This window comes from Lactuca virosa, chromosome 6 (assembly GCF_052849685.1).
Source record: "Lactuca virosa cultivar CGN04683 chromosome 6, Lactuca_virosa_CGN04683_v6, whole genome shotgun sequence".
NCBI classification, from domain to species: domain Eukaryota; kingdom Viridiplantae; phylum Streptophyta; class Magnoliopsida; order Asterales; family Asteraceae; genus Lactuca; species Lactuca virosa.
This window is the reverse complement of record NC_136431.1, coordinates 192,917,544-192,938,612: the sequence shown is the minus strand read 5'-3', so window position 1 is coordinate 192,938,612 and position 21,069 is coordinate 192,917,544. Positions and strand designations below refer to the sequence as shown.

The 21,069-nt window shown below is 31.3% G+C and overlaps 2 protein-coding genes across 5 annotated transcripts; both read left to right on the top strand.

Annotated features, from left to right (window-relative positions):
• Positions 1–1,959: 1,959 nt before the first annotated feature.
• Positions 1,960–5,537, top strand: LOC145119755 (cellulose synthase-like protein G2). 2 transcript variants are annotated; one of them, XM_079055469.1, is made up of 6 exons: positions 1,960–2,630; positions 3,443–3,592; positions 3,681–3,806; positions 3,916–4,359; positions 4,438–4,785; positions 4,865–5,537. In XM_079055469.1, the coding sequence occupies exons 1-6, from the start codon at positions 2,031–2,033 to the stop codon at positions 5,411–5,413; spliced, it is 2,217 nt and encodes a 738-aa protein (XP_078911595.1). In that variant the 5' UTR covers positions 1,960–2,030; the 3' UTR covers positions 5,414–5,537. The 2 variants fall into 2 exon arrangements, with proteins under 2 accessions (XP_078911595.1, XP_078911596.1); XM_079055470.1 differs by lacking the exon at positions 1,960–2,630 and having other exon boundaries at positions 3,481–3,592; positions 3,668–3,806.
• A 6,021-nt stretch (positions 5,538–11,558) lies between these two features.
• LOC145119537 (cellulose synthase-like protein G3) lies at positions 11,559–18,043 on the top strand. Of its 3 annotated transcripts, none has more exons than XM_079055203.1 (6): positions 11,559–12,179; positions 12,710–12,862; positions 13,231–13,356; positions 16,372–16,815; positions 16,899–17,246; positions 17,328–18,043. In XM_079055203.1, exons 1-6 carry the CDS (start codon positions 11,589–11,591, stop codon positions 17,868–17,870), a joined length of 2,205 nt encoding a protein of 734 aa, XP_078911329.1. In that variant the 5' UTR covers positions 11,559–11,588; the 3' UTR covers positions 17,871–18,043. The 3 variants fall into 3 exon arrangements, with proteins under 3 accessions (XP_078911329.1, XP_078911331.1, XP_078911330.1); XM_079055204.1 differs by having other exon boundaries at positions 12,061–12,179; positions 12,661–12,862; XM_079055205.1 differs by lacking the exon at positions 17,328–18,043 and having other exon boundaries at positions 16,903–17,240.
• Positions 18,044–21,069: the final 3,026 nt, after the last annotated feature.

Genomic DNA, 21,069 nt, shown 5'->3' with positions numbered 1-21,069 from the left:
TGGGAAAAGCTAAGGCCTAGGAGGTGCAATTCCTCTTGCTGTCATCAAAATTTGTAATTAATGAAGATTTTCAATTTCTTGACTAGAAAATAATTACATAAATAAATTTAACTTTCAAATAAAACGTAGAATCAGCAAAACCTTTTGCAAGTTTTAAGATATACCTTACTACGCTCGTGACATATATAATAATTCTTTGGTGGGGGTACACACAAGATATATCCACATGATGATAAAGGCAAGTTGTACAATGGGGATTCCCTATTCCACATAGAAAATGGAGCAACGGAGAGTGGAGACATCACATTTGACCTTATATAATTTTATTCATTTGTTTTTAGTGTCTTCTCACTAGTTTATTTAAGTGGATAAATTTTTGGTTTACGGAAAAATACGATAATTGATTTCATATCCAACTTAGAAACAAACATTTTAAAAAAACATGATGTAAATCGTAAAACTTTGCTTTAATCCAAATTTTAAAAGGTTGAATCACGAATTCATTAACAGGCACATATCGAACAAACCACATACCAATTGTGTGAAAATTAAATTAGTTAATTCAATGTTCTATTAGAATTGAAAAACTGGTAGATTAGCAAGAAACTTTTAGTGTGGAAGGAGTCATGTGAGTTGAGAGTTTTGGCAAGAAGGTAGCGGACTACCGACCGTACCACATTGCACACCATCCCGCCTCTTTTGGTACTGTAAAAAATGTTCCTTTCTTCTACTCTAATTTGTAATCCATGCATAAAAGCATGTATCTAAATGTGTTTTGAGTTGAAAATGATAAAATGAATGAATTTTCATGTGTTGTGAGTTTAGAGATCAAAATGAAAAGAGAGAAAAAAAATTGATATGACGCCTAGATGACATGTGGTTCAGAGGGATGAAAATGAAAGGAGAGAACAAATTTTATATGACGCCTAAGACGAGTTCATAGTGAATAAAAAACATCTTAATGAAAAAGGTCAAAATTAATTCTCAAAATTTCCTTAAAACGAGTTCATATTTTGGTATAAAGTTAAGAGTTTTGTGAAATGGATGAGATTAATGTAGTATGATGCTTATGTGCTCCATTCGTGAAGAAGTTTGTTTTGGATAATAATTTGCCAAGATTTCCATTTGTATAATCCAATTGTTGGCTTAGAAATTTTCATAATAAAAGTATTTTAATAAACTTGAAATTAAGTGTTAGTATATCTTATATTTGTGCGACATGGTATTATAAGTAATTAGATATGTTGGAGTTTTCTTTCTCTCCAAAATGACTCTTTTAGAGCGTGAATATGAGACTCCATATATATAGTAATACTCAAGTTTTGATAAGTTTCTATTTTAGCATTTGTATGCAAAATTCTTTCATTTTGGTCCTTGGCTAGTACGCGAGACGTACTCTATGAGTACGCTTACCGTACTAGCTGTAAGTTGGTTGCGAACATCACCCACGTACGCTGGTTTTTTGAGCTACAAATATGAATAAAAATATATGTTCAGTTATGTTTTTTGAACTACAAATATGAATTTAATGATTTTTTTATTGAACAGATAAATAGATACACCTCAATAACCTGTCAAAATAGTGTTTTCTAAACAATAAATATAAATTTAAATATAAATTGTATAAAAAATAAAAAATATGTAAAAAAATAATACTTTATTAATTTAAAAAGTTATTTTCCCTATTAAATAGTAAAGTTGCATTGAATTTGTACACATTTTGTTAACCATCGATATACCCTGCTATTTCTCACGTAGTTATCTTGGGAGTTGGATTCGATTGAAGTCACGGAGATCGTTATCCTTTTCATATTTTAAAACTTTTTTTGTTAGATTAATATAAATATAAAATTATAACTAAAAATATCAAAATGTAATAAACAAAACAACAAATTTTAACAAATAAACTTTCTTAACGTTTTCCAACCTTCTAGGCTATTTAAACTCCTAAAGATTGTAAAAAGCTTGTCAAATTATGTAACAATATTCTACTGTATCCTTATTGGTCAGATCATTTCAGTGCATTTATAATGTCGCTCACTCCTCACCCGGCCACCGCCGCCACTCCACCGCTTCACACCTCCCACCTCCTCCGCCGCACCACCATTAACCGCGCATTCGCCATAATCTACGCTTCCGCCATCTTGGCTTTGCTCTACTACCACCTCCTCACCCTCCGCCATTCCACCACATTCATCTCCTCCGCCACCACCGTCATTCTCTTGGTCGCCGACATCGTCCTTGCCTTCATGTGGACAACCACCACCTCCTTCAGACTCTTCCCCACCGGCCGGAAAGTTTTTCCCGAGAATCTTGGGAAGTTTATTGAGAAAAAAGATTTTCCGGCGTTAGACATATTCATCTGCACGGCAGATCCCTACAAGGAGCCGCCAATGAATGTGGTGAATACGGCGTTGTCTTTGATGGCTTATGATTATCCGCCGGAGAAGATCTCTGTGTATGTTTCCGATGACGGTGGCTCGGAGCTTACACTTTTTGCTTTCTTTGAAGCTGCAAAGTTTGCAAAGATTTGGTTGCCGTTTTGTAGGGATAATAACATCACCGACAGATGCCCGGAGGCTTTTTTCCGATCAAATGGCATTACATTTTCCGACGGCGCCAAGATCAAGGTATATGACAATAATTCTACATTACACATTTAAAGTTGTACTATAGTTATTGAATTATTCATTAGGAGAAATTGGAAAGGTATTGAATTTTTTAAAACAGAATATAATATTTGGCCTTAAAATTTATGACTATCACAAATATTATCTCAAACTCGTTAAATTTAATGTCATACTGAAGGTAGGTGTTGTTTGATAGTTGACAAATAAAATGAGAATAAAACACAGATTTTTTTTAATAGACATACATATCAAACGTGTAGTTACGAATTTATGAAATTGAAAGTAACAGACGAGTATATATGAGTATGACTAGACGCAGACAGCCTTATCCTGTCATCATGTGTCATTTGCTGAGTTTTTTATTTTAAAATTTGTCCACCAAACAATTCGATTTGGGGTCTCTATAAAATATATTTTATTCTATTTTGAATAAGTATTTATTACGTTAATAAATGATCATTAGTTTACGTATATATATATATTGATTTGCTTGTTTTGTCGATAATTTTGCCTTTTCAATATCAAGTAGGTATATAAAGACAAAAAACCAGCGAATCTGGTCATGATTTGTAAAGAAAAATGCGGAATAGTCCCTAAGACTATGATTTTATTGCGGAAGTATCCTTGTTACTTAATTTGTTTATTTTACTCATTTCCACTTGTTAAAGACAAAATATAACCAAATTGACTTATCTAGTGCACATTGCTTTCATAACCGACTTGAATTCTTATGTGTTTTGTGGGTTACATCTCAATCCTATTTGCCTTATATAATTTTGTCTCATTTTTTCAAAATTCTTATTATAAATCAGTCAATGTATGAGAAAATGAGAATAAAAGTCGAAAGCGTAGTCGAAAGAGGAAACATAAATCCTGAGTATATCACAAATGAAGACGAACAAATAGTTTTCAACAAATGGAGCAAAGGGTTCAGTCGTCATGAACATCCAGCAGTTATTCAGGTTGGTTTTATAAAATCTGTAAAATTTACTACAACTTATGCTACACTTTATAAAAACTTACTAAAATTTATAAAGATAACTGAAACAGGTTTTGTTAGAAAGTAGACAAGATAGAGACATTGAAGAGCATCCAATGCCAAATCTTATATATGTTTCAAGGGAAAAAAATAAGGCCTCACCACACAACTTTAAGGCTGGTGCCCTTAATACCTTGGTAAGTATTTATCGTGTACATGGATTTTTTTTTAGGATTTTTTTCAAGGTTAATAACATATATGGGTAGCAAACTATTTGTTTTTTTTTTTTTTTTTGTGGTTTTGTAGCTTCGTGTATCGGCTATAATGACAAATGCACCTATAGTCCTAACTCAAGATTGTGACATGTACTCAAATGATCCAAAAACGCCTCAACAAATGTTATGTTTTTATGCCGATGAATCAATCCGACACAATTTAGGGTATATTCAATTCCCACAACGGTTTCATGGTATAAATAAAGCGGACATTTACAGTAGCGAATATAAACGTCTTTATGTGATAAATCCCGGGGGTATGGATGGTCTTAAAGGCCCGTGCTATGTTGGGAGTGGTTGCTTTTTTGTTCGCCGTGTGTTTTTCGGCGGGCCATCATCACCCGAATTGCCCGAAGTACGTGAACTTTGGCCCGATCATGTCGTTAAAAAGCCCATTAAAAGCCAAGAAATTCTTGATTTGGCCCATGGAGTTGCAGGCTCAAATTACGAAAATAATTCCTCTTGGGGTTCGAAGGTTAGCCAAATCGGGCTTGTTAATATTCATTCGTGTGTTATTAACTCGTTAAATACTAACTTTTTTATTGTTTTTTAGATGGGTTTTAGATATGGGTCATTATCTGAAGATTTTTTTACGGGTCTTCATCAGCATTGTAGAGGATGGAAGTCATTATTCTTCCATCCCAGAAGGCCCGCCTTTTTAGGTGATCTACCAATCACACTATTCGATGCACTAACTCAAAACAGAAGGTGGTGCATCGGTCTGCTAGAGGTTGTATTTTCAAAATACAATCCGTTAACGTTCGGTAGTCGCTTCATGGGCCCTTTAATGGGCCTTGCTTATGCACACAATGCGTTTTGGCCTATTTGGTCAATTCCAATCTATATATACTCTTTCCTCCCTCAACTAGCACTCCTTAATCGTGTATCTGTCTTCCCAAAGGTATGCATATACCTAAATTTACACTCCTTGCAATACTAATTCATATCCTAATTAAACATTTGCAATGATTGAAATACAGGTTACAGATTACTGGTTTCTTTTGTATGTTTTTTTGTTTCTTGGGGCCAACATTCAAGACTCTCTTGATTTTATGTTGGCCCAGGGTACATTCCAACAATGGTGGAATGACCAACGAATGTGGTTCATACGAGGTCTCTCATCGTATATATTTGGGTTCATTGAATTCTCCATTAAACGTTTGGGTATTGCTTCAAAAGGGTTTCATGTGACAAACAAAGTGGTTGACAATGAACAAAGCAAGAGATACGACAATGGGGTTTTTGAATTTAGTGTCCCCTCACCAATGTTTGTGCCTTTAGCAACGGTTGCAATCGTAAATTTGGTTGCGTTTGTGTTTGGCATTTTGCAAATTTTAAAAGGAGGAAACGTTAATGGACTTTTTGGGCAAATGTTTCTAGCTTGTTTTGGGCTTGTGAATTCTTGGCCCATTTATAAAGCTATGGTATGGAGGACTGATAATGGGAGAATGCATAGAAGTATAAACGTAACTTCTACATTGTTTGGACTCACATTGTATATGCTGGTTAGGCTTGTACCAAATGCGTAACACGCATTAGTCACTTGTACTTTTAATGTTCTTGTGCAATTCAGATGTATACTTCATGTATTAGGACAACAGGACTTATTACATGTGATGAGTTTTTTTATAGTATATGAATTGTTGTTGTGTACGTATGATTTTTTATTGGTTATAATTGAAACGCGAAAACGATATATCCTACTTCATAGGAAAAGGACATGTGAGAAGGTTGATAAGAATGCCAAAAATGGTGATTTCCACACTAGTATGAGATTCCTTGGACATAATACTAAGAAAGAAAAAGTTATTCTTAAAAATGCAACCATAAAAGTTGCTTCTGAATTTAAAGATAAGAGTATAGATAAAAGTCATTTATAAAGAATTGGGTTATAGCTCGTGGGAACTACGGTTATAAAAATAATTAAATTTTTATAGTAAAACTTATAATTATTAATTAATTATTTTCAATGAATATTTAATTAAACATGATTTTGTAGGATTTTCAATATAGAAATACAATTATTTATCCACAATCATAAACGAAACTTATTCAATGCGAATTTAAATTTATCCTAAAAATCAGGAATCAAATAAATAACTGATGAGAAAATGTCGGGTGTAATTTTTATAGAACATTTGAAAAGAAAACGTAAATCATGAGAAAATGACAAGTGACATTAATAACTATTCTTTTATTAGTATAAAGAAGAATATGAAGATATTGTTGCGAAGTTTGAATTATCTTGCACACATATCAAAGACGTAAGTAATGCAAGTTACTCACCTTGATGACTCTGTATCTAATGGTGTTCGCTTCTTTGAGATTTCTTGCCTCGAAGAGCATCCAAACTTGTGTAGTACAAGCTTAAGGTGTGAATGATTAATATTAAGCTTTAGATAGCACGTAACAAAGTGACCATTAACCAACTACCTAACTTTTATACTTATCTTGTGTGCTAATATGATACGATCATAGCATCAATAGCTCTAATTAACAACTTTGATGATAAAAAATTCATTCCACAAGATCCAACCATTATTTATTCAACCTAGGGTCTTAAGTCCCATATGTGTTACCAAAAATTTGGTACATTCATAGAGTTCAAAAGCTTAATTATACTTCAACACATCATAAAACAGTTATTAGACCCATTTATAAACAAATCTTGATCATTATTTTCATCCTCTTCATCCAAGTCCAGACCCTAGTTTCCAATTCTCACCATCATTTCTATATTTATTTTAAATGTTCATAAACAAATAGTAGCAACAAAACATGGAAAGAATGGTACACAAGGTTATAACTTTTGTTTTGAACATCGAGATATTTTGCTAGACAAAAATACTACAATTACAAATTTTTAATAACATCACATGGACTTTTAAGCCAATCTATCCATACTAAGTTTCCTACACGATTCTAATTGGAAATCCAACCATAGGAACTAGCAACAACCAAGTCATATATAGATGACCTCTTTCTTCGGTTTGTCATAGGTTAAAATGATCATGTTTAAAAGTGTATGTCTATGATATCTCGACACCTGTCGCTAATTATCATATAAATCGCACCACATGTTGTCGGTCGCTAATATATCTTATATGTTTGTTAACACAATTTTTTTTAGGTAATTTGTATTTGATAATTTTTATTTTTAATATTAAATTAGTTTGATTACATGTATTATAAACAAATAAGGATTACATTTTCAAAACTAGAATTTTGTTCTAATTTAGATGTTGAGTTAAATATATACTTTAACTAATTTTCCATTGAAAACTCCAAACTTTAACGTCACCATTCATGAGCTTACTATAAAATTTAAAGTATAACTAATAGTTTTTTTAGATCGGATAAAGAGACACCTTATTTGGCTATTTGACTATTTAGACAACCTAAGATAATGAAGTAAATAGCACAAAAAACGCTAAGTTTACATCAAAATTTTAATTTGACATTGTGTTTTTTTTTCTCAAGTTTGACACTGTGTTTCCCAATTTTTCACAATTCTAACCACTTGACTGGTCAACCCAGTTACATGCTGACGTGACATAATGGCGTGTTAGTTTTGATGACGTAGCATGCTGACGTGTCAAAATTGATTTTTTTCCATAAAAGACATTAAATTTTTATTTTTTTTTCGACTTTGACACTAAGTTTAATTTTTTTTTTCAGTTTTGACATTTTGGTTTTTGTTCCAAACTGAACATCATTTTTTCTGATTTTATTCAATGTTAATTATTTTCAATTTGAAACCATATAAATATTTATTTAATACATTTTAAATCGTATAAGTACATTTTTTTCATTTAAAAACCATATTTTTATATAAATACAAGGTTTTTTTACATTCAAACCATAATTTTATGTATAAATATGTATTAGTTATATAAAAACCGTATTTTATATTAATCACACAACTTTAAAATGAGTTTGGAAGTTTGGAGACGTGTAGTCGATCAAGGCCCAGAGGTCAAGTTTGCAACCCGTGAAATTTTTACATTTTATCCGCAGCTTATTGTTAGTTTGATTCTCATGATTGTAACAAATGCATATTTATGCATAACCTTATGCTTTGAATGTAAAAAGAAAAAAAAACCTTGTATTTATATAAAAATGTGGTTTTTAAACGAAAAAAATGTATTTATACGATTTAAAATGTAATAAAAAAATATATTTATACGGTTTCAAATGGAAAATATGCAACATTGAACAAAATTGGAAAAAATGATGTTCGATTTTGAACAAAAAAATAGAGTGTCAAAATTGAAAGAAAAAAAAAATTAAACTTAGGTGGTGTTTGTTTTTTTGTCTGCAGATCTGCGTGACCCCTTCTGTCTGCGCCGCGCAGACCACGCGCAGAAATTAGCTTTCGCAGACTGTTTGTTTTTTTGAAGACTGCAGACCTAAAAATGTATGCGCGTCCTCTTCTTGGCGCAGATGTGGACCAGAGTCTTCTAACATCTTCAGACATCTTCTAGCCTAAAAAAACACATATATCTTTATTTTTTTTTAAGTTTTTTTTTTTAATTTTTAATTTTTCCAACTTTATTAATGATAAAAAATTAAAAAAAAATTACAAAGCTTAAAAAAAACGTTCGACAATACAAACATGATATTTTTGACAAATTTATAAATAAATATTTATTATAATAATAGTCGTTGAAGTTGTTTATATGAATATGAAAAAAAAATCATAATATATATTCTTATATTTTTTTGCCAAATTTTTTAAAACATTATTTAATACAGTATCGTCAATTTCTCGAGAAAATATTTATGGTACGTTTTAATGGATTTAATTGAAAAAATCGAAATTTATTTCCATCCATTTATGTATCAAATTCTTTGATCCCTAATTATAATGTTTAGTTTATAACTTTGCAACCAAAGTTGTTGGTTTTTTTATCAAATATATACGTTAATTCATACCATTTTTATTTTAATTTTTTATACAATAATACATAAAAGTTGATCTAGATTTGTTGATTATTTATAACAAAGTCATAAAATATTAAAATATCACTTTGAAGTTTAAAAAAATCAGTTTATTTAGATTTTAGTTTGATTTAGTAGCCCGCAGATGTTAAAAAAACAAACAGTCTTCTTTTTTCAGACTGCAGACGTTTGGTCCACATCTTCTACTGCAGAGGCCTACAGATGTGGTCCGCAGACTGCAGACATATTGCCTCAGAAAAAACAAACAACACCTTAGTGTCAAAATCGAAAAAAATGAAAACTTAATGTCTTTTGTGGGAAAATATTCAAATTTTGCCACGTCAGCATGCCACGTCATCAAAATTGACATGTCATCATGTCACGTCATCAAAATTGACATGTTATCATGTCACGTCAACAGGTAACCTGGTTGACCGGTTAAGTGGTCAAAATTGTAAAAAATTGAAAAACACAATATCAAATTTGAAACAGAAAAAAACTCAGTGTCAAATTAGAATTTTGGTGTAAACTTCGTGTCAAATTAGTGTCTTTTGTGCTGTTTACCCCCAAGATAACGTCTAATAACTTTTATGATGATTATCTACTTTTTACAATTTTTTAATTTATAATCTGATTATATAATTATTATTTATTATTTCCAACTAATTATTTTTATTTTAAATGATATTTTATAATAAAAATTAACAAACATACTATACTTTTTTTTATCTTATCTACGTCATCTTTTTTCTTTTTACAATAATATTTCTTTTGTTTTTTAATTTAAGTGTCTCACATACATTAATTCAAAAAAAAATTTCTAACAACGACAATCCCAATAAGTATAACTTTCTAAAAACAAATTGTCAATTTTTTAAATAAGTTATAATTAACAACCAATATATAACGTATTTAAATTGTCTAAAATTTACAAAATTCTCTTATTTCTAGTCATTTATTAAAATATTAGATATTAGAAATATTATTACAAAAAATTTACATGAACTTCATTTATTGATAAGATACACATAATAAAATATTATAGTTTAGAAAAATTACAAAAAGAAAGGATCATCAGCGTCTTTTTTTTTTCAAAATAGAATGCAATACCTTTTTTTTAAGAGAGGTTAAAATATTATAGTATAGAAAAATTACAAATTGCACTGTAATAAAGTTGTCTTGAGGATCTAAAATCAATGTGTTTTTTATATAATAAAACAGAAAAAAATTTAGAACAAAATTTAAAAAACTATAACCGTACACCATAAAAGAAGACTAAAAAAATGTTTATTACGTTAAAAGATGGTAATATAATAATATATATAACTTAATTAAGTGATGATACATTCTTCTATTTTTAATATTTATTTGAAAATTAACATGTAGAATAAATATATCTTAATTATTTTATTATTTGTTTATAAAAAATTTTGCTTTTAATTGAAAAGTAAATATATTAATCACTGTTGTAAAAATCGATCTAGACGGTCAATTAATCGGACCAAACAACTATAAAGGACTCACCCGTTTAAAGGAGACAGTTGGCCCAATACATAGTTGTAACTGGTTTTTAATAGTCTTCTGCCCTTTTTTATAGAAAGTTTTGCCATTGACTTTTTTGTCCCACCAGCGATGTGGGATACTCAACATTTTAACTTCTCACAAATAGGTAGAGAACCCTCTTAAAATCGATCAACTCCAACAAAATTGCACACCCTCCTCTTGCAATAGATTGATTTCTATTCTTTCTTCTTTCTTATCGATTGCAGATCCCCTATTCTTTCCGCTCTTTTGTGTTTGTGATGTGTGAAAGCTGATGGTGGTTGTCGTCTGTTAATACGGGGATGAAGTGGGATGTGTTGCAGCCAGTGGCGGAGCCAAGATAGAAACCAACTGGGGTCCTATCAAAAATTAAAAATTAGATACTAACAGTTAGATACTGTAACAAAAAACCTCTTGAAATTTCTTTTTAAAAAAAATCAAATATATGGAAGAAAATCAAAATGTTTGAAAAGATGAAGTACCAAAGTGAGACATTAGAGAAACTAGAACATGGAATACTGGGTGCCACGCGGTCAAAAGAAGAACACCTATAAACAAAAATAATAATTTAATATACATATACATGGTGGATCTACATTCAAGTGGGGGCCATGGACCCCACTAGTTATACACTAGCTCCGACACTAGTTGCAGCGTTGACAGATGTAGGGAATGGTTAACAATCTTAGCATTATGCCCCATAAGATTTTTTTAGTTTTTTTTATGCTGCATAAACTTAGTATGTCTATGTAATGAGTAGAAGTGTGACAATTTAATAGGTTTAATTTTGAAGAAAAAAATTAAAATATATAAAAAATACAAATCAATCAATCACAACACTCTTTCATATTTTCTCTCTCCTCTCTCTGCTACACCCATATTAACTCCTTGTGGAATTGGTGTAGCATCAGTAGCACCTCCCTTATCACCTTTCATAACACCTCCCACTCCATATAACCTAAAGAAATTGACTTTGATTAGATGTTTTTTTTAGCAGAACCGAACTCTTTTTTTATTATCTCGAAAAACGTTACAAGGAAAACCTTTTAAAAGATCAATGCATATATCGATAAGGAGACTATCTCCTGAAAATAAACTACTTTAAATTTAAATAAAAGATAAACATATGAATTGATAAGCCTTAATCGGATAAGCCCCAATCTCAATACTTATAAATACTAACGGCCATGAACATCTCCAAACACACTGGAAAACACCGAGATGGAAAACATGGGATTAGGACCACCTCTTCACACATACAAGCACATGCCATGCACGGTCTTCAACCGTCTATTTGCAATTATTTACATTTGTGCCATCGTCGCCCTTATCTATCACCATTTCCTCACCCTCAGCCACTCCACCACCTTCATCTCCGTCGCCATCACCACCTCCCTCTTGATCTCCGACCTCATCCTCGCCTTCATGTGGGCCAGCACCACTTCCTTCCGCCTCCGCCCCATTATCCGGCAAGTCTTCCCTGAAAACCTAGAGAAAGTCCTCGACAGAAAAGATTTTCCGGCCATGGACATATTCATATGCACGGCGGATCCCTACAAGGAACCACCCATTAACGTAATCAACACTGCGCTGTCTCTTATGGCTTACGACTATCCACCGGAGAAGATTTCTGTGTATGTTTCAGACGATGGTGGGTCGGAGCTTACTCTTTTTGCGTTCATGGAGGCTGTAAATTTTGCAAAGATTTGGCTGCCGTTTTGTCGGGATAATAATATCATGGATAGATGCCCGGAAGCATATTTCAGCTCTGAACGCCATGGAAGGGCTGAGCTAGAGAGTGAGGAGATTAAGGTAATTAGAACTAAGATTATAAAAACTATTTTGTTATCTCTATATATGTTCTTCTTGCATGATTTTTTTTATTAGCTACTTCACTCGCACTAACACTCACATACATTCATATATCAGAATGAGCACAAATTAATTTGTCCAATCAAACTTACCAACCCAATTAAAATCGATTGATTAGTATCACGTGTCGAATTGTAATTGGATTCGATTTAATTAAAGATTTTCAATATCCAAATTAGAGATTGACATAGTCATGATTTGCTCAAACTTAGATATGATTTTTTATAGCCTTTTTGAGTTTTGTGTTTGGCTTTTTGCTAGATTTTTTTGATGTAAATTATTGTCATTCTCTAAAAGAATATATTGAACACGTTCCATGTAGAGAATCATTTTTATTTTTCCAAAGGTGTTATTATATGCGCGCATTGATGTTAATGCCACGTAATTCTTTCTACAACGTGTTTGTTGTACGGACTCATAGATTTTCCCTCTAAACGATAATCGACGATGTTCATGAGTTTTTACATTAGGCGATTTACGAGAGCATGAAGATGAAAGTGGAGAATGTGGTTGAAAGAGGTGAAGTATGCCACGACTACATCATGAACGAACTACAACGTCAAACATTTAACAAATATCGAACCCCAGGGTTTGCTTGTTCACATCACCCTCCTATTATTCAGGTATATTCTTTCTTTAACTTTATATGTATAGGTTAAAATGATATCCGACTACCATATAAGACAAAATAAAACATTATGAACTTGAGCCATTGATTCAAGTAGTCATCCTAGTGAGAAGCGTAAGAAACAATCACAGATTCAGTCATTGGAAAAAATTCATACGACCACTGTGATTTGTAGGGTTGTCAACTGTTTTGTAACCACCATCCCACCACCCATTTATGTGGTCTTCGATTTTATTATCCATAGGTCAAATCACCATATTTATGAATGGTCCTATACTTGTTTTATCTCATGTATTGATGCTAAGTTTTCATATAAAAAGGACATTAAACATTCAATAGTTTTAATCATTTCTTTGTCGATAGGTATTGATAGATGGTGCAACAGAAAAGGACAAGAAAGGGGACTCCATGCCAAATCTTGTGTATGTATCAAGAGGAAAAAACATCAACTTCCCACACCATTTCAAGGCGGGTGCTCTCAATACATTGGTAAGATTCCAAAACTTGTTTTCATTCTTTTTGGTCCAAAAAGACGTCTTTAGTTTTGTTGGACCATATTCTTAATAAATAGATATAAAGCTCGTAGCGTTAAATGTTTGGACACATGATTAATAATGTGATTAATATCGAAAAACATGACATTTTCAATTTAAAAAATGGTAAACCAAAACATCTTAGTGGTCTACGTAAGCCCAATCAATTAATACTAGCACTATCTTAGTGGTCTACGTAAGCCCAATCAATTAATACTAGCAATATTTTAAGGTGTGTCAAAATGACGAAATTATATTTCTCAACCATTAGACTCCTATTAAAGCTATTAAAGAGTAACAGTTTCAATCTAATTATGATAGATGCATGATATAGGGGTTGTGTGTTATATCTAAAATACAGTAGTGTTTTCCTTAAAATAGTTAACAAGAAACCATAAAAATATAGAAAAATTAAGGTTGTTTTGACCCGGCCCCGCCCATTCCATTTATCTTGTAGAAAAAAATATTCAACTCATCTATTTTGTCACTCTACCTTTGGTAAATTTAAAGTACCAAATGACGGAAAATGATGTTTAGAAAGTATTATAATATTCTATATCCTTACCTAATAAATGAAAATAATTTTGTCACATGTCATTCTCTCATGCATTATGTCACATGTCATTTGTCATAATTTTAAGATATTTATTTTCCACTTGTCATTTAATTCATTTTTCATTTTTGAATATATCATTAATTTAGTTTCTAAAAATCAAACATACCATAATAACTATATTAATTTCAAATTTTAAATTTCAAAATTAAAACTTCAATTTCAATTTTAAATAAATTTACAACTGAAACCTTCGTATTTAACATTTTGTTATAATTAACACATGTAATACACAGGTCTGACAACTAAACACATAATTTTAATTTAATTTTTTAATGTTTTTTTTTCATAATTTTAATTATTACAAATTTCAAATTCAAATAAACTTACCGTTTAATCATTTGTATTTAACATTTTCTTTTAATCAACCCGTGTAATATACGGGTATCACGACTAGTTATATCTATATTAAAAACTAAAATCGGTGGAATTTTCCATCAGTTTTTCCAGCCTCTCTGTTTTGTATCTATCATATTTTCCATTGTTTTTTTTCTTTTTTTTTAAATTACATTTTCTATTCTTATATTTTGTAAAAATATTATTTTTACCCTTTCAAGTTTGAAAATTTTAGAAAGTTACTTTAACCCCCTTTATTTCCACCTATATGTTTTTTAAAATTTTGCTTTTACCCCTCAAGTTTGAGTTTTTTAAAATGTCGCTTTCACCCCCCCCTCCATGTTCTAAATTTTTGTGTTTACCCTGCTTAGTATACATAATCTGATTTTCTTATAGTTGCTGCCCTTTGGTTTTGTAAAATGTCGTTGACCCATCGGCTTTAAACTTTGTAAAATTCGTTAAGTTAAAATAAAAATAATAAAAACCTAATTTATTATATATTTATTTTTATGTATGTTTCGGTATAAATTCGAGGTGTCAATGTTTACACGTAAATTTAGAATATTCGTTCGTTAATTTTTTTTTTAAAAAAAAAACTTATCTGCTTTTTTTTTATGTATATGTGATTTTTGTGCTTTGGCAACTTAAGTTCTCCTAAGTTTCTATTAATGATTTTGGTCCATCACTTTTATTATTTGGACGGGAGTTCTCCTTTAAGAAAAATACTTTTTAAACAAATATATAAACACACTTTAATAGTTTATAAAATTATAACAAGGTTAAAAAGTCAGAAATTTTGTATTTTTGTTGGGTATGGCAATAAAGTTAAATAAAATATTATTTTACTCATTCTCCAATGGCAAATGCCTTTTGATAAATTAAAGAGATAAAGAAAATATTGCATTAATATATTGTATTCCACAGATCTTTGAATAATGTGCATGTTTAAAAATATATCAGTTCATGGTATTTCTTTTTAATATATTGTTTATGTTATATTTATCTAATTTAACTAAACTATTTAAAATAAATCATTAATAATCCTATCATACACAGATCCAGCAGCATATTGTTGTCGAATTGGAACCGATTAGTGATATTTAGTTGGTTCCTGATCCTGTCAATCCATTATTTTCGGTTTACGGTTTATTTCGGTTTCGATAGGAACACCTTATTAGATAACACACTTCTTAATAGAAACAAAATAGGAACCGGTTAGTGGTGTTCGATCCGATTCTCGATTCCATGTTCACTCTTTAATTAGTCTTCGGTTATTCTAGTTTCGGTCTAGTTCCCAAACCGATTACATCCATATCAATTTTAATACAGAATACTAATCCCAATTAAATTTAAAAATATCTAAAGTACATTGCTAATCATAATTTAATTACCGACTGTGTTTCAAATAGTAAATAAAATAATTAATATTTTAAGGGTCATGTATTACCCATCACAATTATTGATGACAATAAGAATAATCATAATAATAATTGTTATTATTAGTATTTTTTTAGAGAATGGATTACGGATTATATATACATAGTGTTTCTCTTAAATTTACATCTTGAGGCTGGTGGGTGTGATATCTGATCTTTTTCCCCTCATTCTTCTCTCATCCCACAAAACTGATTGGAAACGGATATATATATATATATATATATATATATATATATATATATATATATATATATATGATTTAATAATGAATTATAAGTATTTAAAAAGAAAACATAGGAAAAAGATATGGCAAGATGGTCTTGTGCAGGGTGGACACCACACCACCACACATCTGGTCGGTGTGGTGTTTACCGCAGTACTACACTGCCATGTCACCATACTGCAGTGTGTGGTGGTAATCTTACATTAAAACTTTTATATATATATTATGTTTTGTCTATTTTTACATAATCAAGGCTTAATTGTTGTAAATGGTAATGTAGTAATCTTACATTAAAACTTTTTTTTACATACTAATTGAGTTTAGTTTTCTAAGCTGATCTTAATTATTATGTGTTTTTGAAGCTTCGAGTATCGGCTGTACTGACCAATGCACCTATAGTTCTTACTCAAGATTGTGACATGTACTCTAATGATCCACATACGCCTAAAAGAGCATTGTGTTATATTTCCAATCCATCGGTTCGACCCCAATTAGGATACATCCAGTTTCCTCAACGTTACCATGGGCTCAACAAAGATGACATCTATGGTGGCGAGTTCTTGCGTTTATTTGTAGCAAACCCTGTTGGAATGGATGGTTTACAAGGTCCTTCTTATGTCGGAAGTGGATGCTTTTTCCGTCGTCGAGTTTTCTTTGGTGGCCCCACGTCAATGGTGCTACCAGAAATACCAGACCTCCGACCAGACTGTGTGGTGGAGAAACCCATTACGTCGGAAGCCATTATTGAATTGGCCCACCATGTTGCTGAATGCAACTACGAAAACAACACCAAATGGGGATTCGAAGTAAGTCATGTAAACTCGAAACTTGTTATTTGTAATAACTAATAACATAATATGAAAATATTTGACTTCTTTTTTACGTGTAGTTAGGCTTTCGTTATGGGTCACTTGTGGAGGACTATTTCACAGGATATCGATTGCAATGTGAAGGATGGGAGTCTATATTTTGCCACTCAAGTAGGTCGGCCTTTTTGGGTGATGTTCCAATCTCACTCATCGATGCAGTTAGTCAAACCAAAAGATGGGCTATCGGACTTCTTGAGGTTGGCTTCTCCAAGTATACACCAATGATTTTCGGGTCACGATACATGGGTCATGTCATGGGTTTATGTTACGCACACTATGCCTTTTGGCCCATTTGGTCAATTCCCATTGTTATATACTCATTTATCCCTCAAATCGCTCTTTTAAATGGATTATATATATTCCCAGAGGTACGTTTTTCAATTTTTGGTATTTGTAAACATATGTTGAGTCCATTTAATTACCTTTGAACATGTTCTTTTTAAATGTAGGTGACAAATCCATGGTTCTTGTTGTACGTTTTTGTATTTCTTGGAGCATATGCACAAGATTGTTATGACTTCATTTTATTTGGAAGCACGTTTAAGAGATGGTGGAATGATCAACGGATATGGCTAATTAAGGGATTATCGCCTTACTTGTTTGGACTTGTTGAGCACATTGCTAAATATTTAGGTATAGCTTCACAAGGGTTCAATGTGACAAGCAAAGTGCAAGATGATGAACAAAGCAAGAGATATGATCAGGGTCTTATGGAGTTTGGGGTCCATTCCGTAATGTTTTTACCCCTCACAACAGCATCAATTGTTAGTTTATTCTCGTTGGTAGTTGGAATAATGCAAATGGTGAGCATTTGGGAAGTGGAGAAGTTGTTTGGGCAATTGTTTATAGCTGGTTTTGGAGTATTGAATAGTTGGCCAATATATGAAGCCATGATACTAAGGAGTGATAAAGGAAGGATTCCTATCAAGACATCGATCAGTTCAATATGTTTGGCAATCTTTCTCTGTGGTGGAGCTTTCCTTGTACTATAAATCTTATGTTAGTAATTAGTTATGATAATAATGAAATATATTTGTAGCAGCTAGAGCTTTAGTAGTAACAATCTGTTTGGTATATTAGAAGACAGTTTTATTTAAGCATATATAATATCATGTATTAGACTATTCAATACCCCATAACCATTCACTAAGTCTTAGTTATCATATATTCTTGTTCATACATTTAGTGTAACAAATATCTTCTTTTTCTTGGCTATGATCTGAGAAAGCAAAAGTCCAAAACAAAGATAAAGGAAACATGATGTGTACGTATGTGTGTGTCTATTGTGCCATCAACAAAAACAGACAACAAGAAAGGGGAGCCACTCAACCTTTTGTTTAGCTAAACTGAACCATCACATGAGGTAAAATACAACTAATCTTTATAGATCAATTAGGGTTTATAGATCTATAATATTTTAAAATTATTAACGATTCAAATTGCAGGATGATAATCAATCAACCTTGGATTCACAGGTTTGACCTGGTTTACTTTTATATAAAGTCATAAATTGAGTAGTGGAATTGGGGATGCCTCTTCAAAATATTTATATTTATAACAATAAACATGTATTATTTAACAAGAAAATCATTATATCAAGGATAAAAGTACATTGTTATTTGTAATGAAAGTTGCAAGCAATAAAAATCAGAAATAGTGATGTTAATTGGTTTGGCGTGTGTTCAACAAAATTAGTTGGAAGTTGTAGCTTTTGGCTTTTAACTGTGTAAAGTTAGATAAAAAAAACAAAAGCTAAAAGCTCACAAAAGTTACTTGAAATAGTTTTTGGATATGAGTTTTTTGTTTAAAAGAAAAGTTAAAAGCTCCTACCGTCAAACATATTTTTTTTATTTTTCGGGTTTTTTTTTAAGCTTTCAAAATCTCTAACATATTGGGACTCTGTTCAAAAAATAAAATTTAGGACTAAAGTGAAACTTTTCCTAAAATATTGGGACTTTTCCGACAATTTCTCATGGAATTAAGAAGTAAAACTTTGATCAGAATTAGGTAGTAATGTCATAGCATGGGACATGATAGAAATATGTTCAGATCACACATGTCTATAGTATCAAGTTAGTATTAAAGAATAAGTAGGTATAACATATCGTTTGACATAAACGAAAACATCTACATTATTATAAAACATTGCATTTTATTATTATACGCTCATTTTAATTGGACTCCAATGCCAAAAGTAAACATATAGTTATGTTCGTATATATTGATCGCTCATAGGTTTATATAGACAAAACTATGCGATTGGTAATTGGTCCATGTGGTTTGCCAAAACAGACTGAATCACTATAACTATCGAAAACGCTACACGTTGGGTTTATTGGGTGTGTGTGTGTTATAGAAGGGTTTGAAGGAAAAAATCGTTTGAAGCTCATCACATATCTAGACATAAATTGGAAATCGTTTTGAAGGTTTTCCTAGTTTTGAATTTTTGAAGTCGTTTTAAAAAATCATTTTTAGTGGGAGCAGATGATGATGTTGGTGACTGACAGTGTTCGAATTTAGATATGTTTCTAGAACTAAAGTTGATTTCCAAGTGTGTATTAGTTTGTCGCTTACCAAATCTAGTGGTGGTGGCAGTTTGGTAGTGGAGGCGGCAAATGCCGGTGTTGGTGGTCAACGGTGGTGACAAAGGGTGGTTAGTGTTCTTGAGTGTGTGTTATATAAAGATGCTCATGAATATGTATGGGCACATGAAGATGTTTTTGAGAATGTGTATTCATGAAGGACAAACCCACATGAATATTCATGAAATGTTTTTTTTAATTTTTATTTTTTAATCAAAAAACAAACAAATAATGTAAAACAAATAAAAATGATAAAAAAAGTCATTTTATATGCAATAAAAACCAACCCACAGTAAATGAAATAACAAGGACCCAACCACGCTATCAGATGGAATTCGACATTCCAATTCCTTCCGGTTGACGGGAAACACCACATTCACCATTTTTTTTTCTTTTAATAAATTATCTATATGTTAAATATGATTAAAAAGGAGTTAACTAAATTAGCAATTAAAGTATTTCAAATACATAGATTTACTATATGGTATGTGTCTAGAGACATAATATGACTCAAAACTACCTACTTACCAAACATGTTGGCTAATTTTAGTTTATTTGATGTCTCGTACTTCAATTGTCGTTCCAAGGTGTTTCTGACTTTAGCTAATGATCTAAATGTATTTATTAAACCATTACATTGTGTTGTATATTGATTAGGTCATACAAAAGGATAAACAAAAAGGAGTGCAACCTGTGGAGATAAAAACTAAAAAGTTGAGTGTTCATTATTAGTGGAGTATTAATTTTGTTTTTCATTTATATGGGTGTGTAATTAAATTTTTACATTAAATAAATAAAGCCAGTAGGATCGATGAGGTGACATAGGTCCATAGAAGTCGATTTTTGTCTCCAATCTTAATGCTTATGATGAAAAAATAAATTCATAAAACCAAAAATGATTAGTTTTTAACTTTTTATGATAGAATTCCACACGGGTCAAAAAGATATAGGTCCACAAAGATTAAACACATCGATAATTCTAACAAATTTGATAGAGAAATCCCAACTAGAATGCAAACAGATTTAGCGTTTGTAATTTTGTATAATTGCTTATTGTGGACCATTTTTCACACTTGGATTCTTTTAAAATGGAAGCAGTTGTGGCAAATTGGTAATTACGCTTTCCTATATTCTAAAAATCTTCCACAACGATTCCCTCTTCTTCACGCACCCAATTATTGTTGACCCTACATGTCTTTTCTTGCATTCCCTCCACCTCACAAGTGTAATACTAGGTTTTAGAATGTCGACTAAAGAATTAATATTATAAATATGACCATAAAGATTAAATTTCATTTGGGTTAGGTCAAGTAAATGAACTAAAACAAGCATTAAGCCATTGATGTACAAGTTTGACAATAATATGTTGTTAGTTGAGAGTGATTTTTTAAAAGGACTCAATAACAGGTTTCTATACGTTACGTCTTTTATTTCCAGAGCTTAAATGACAAACTTGAGAGCAAACTACAACCTTCAATGCATGATGTACACGTTTTACATCATTATTGTCATTTCTTCCTTAAAATGGTTTTACCTTCTTTTAAATCAACATCATTGAAAAACTACCTTCATCAAGACGCAATAATCCAACAAACTCACCATTATGACA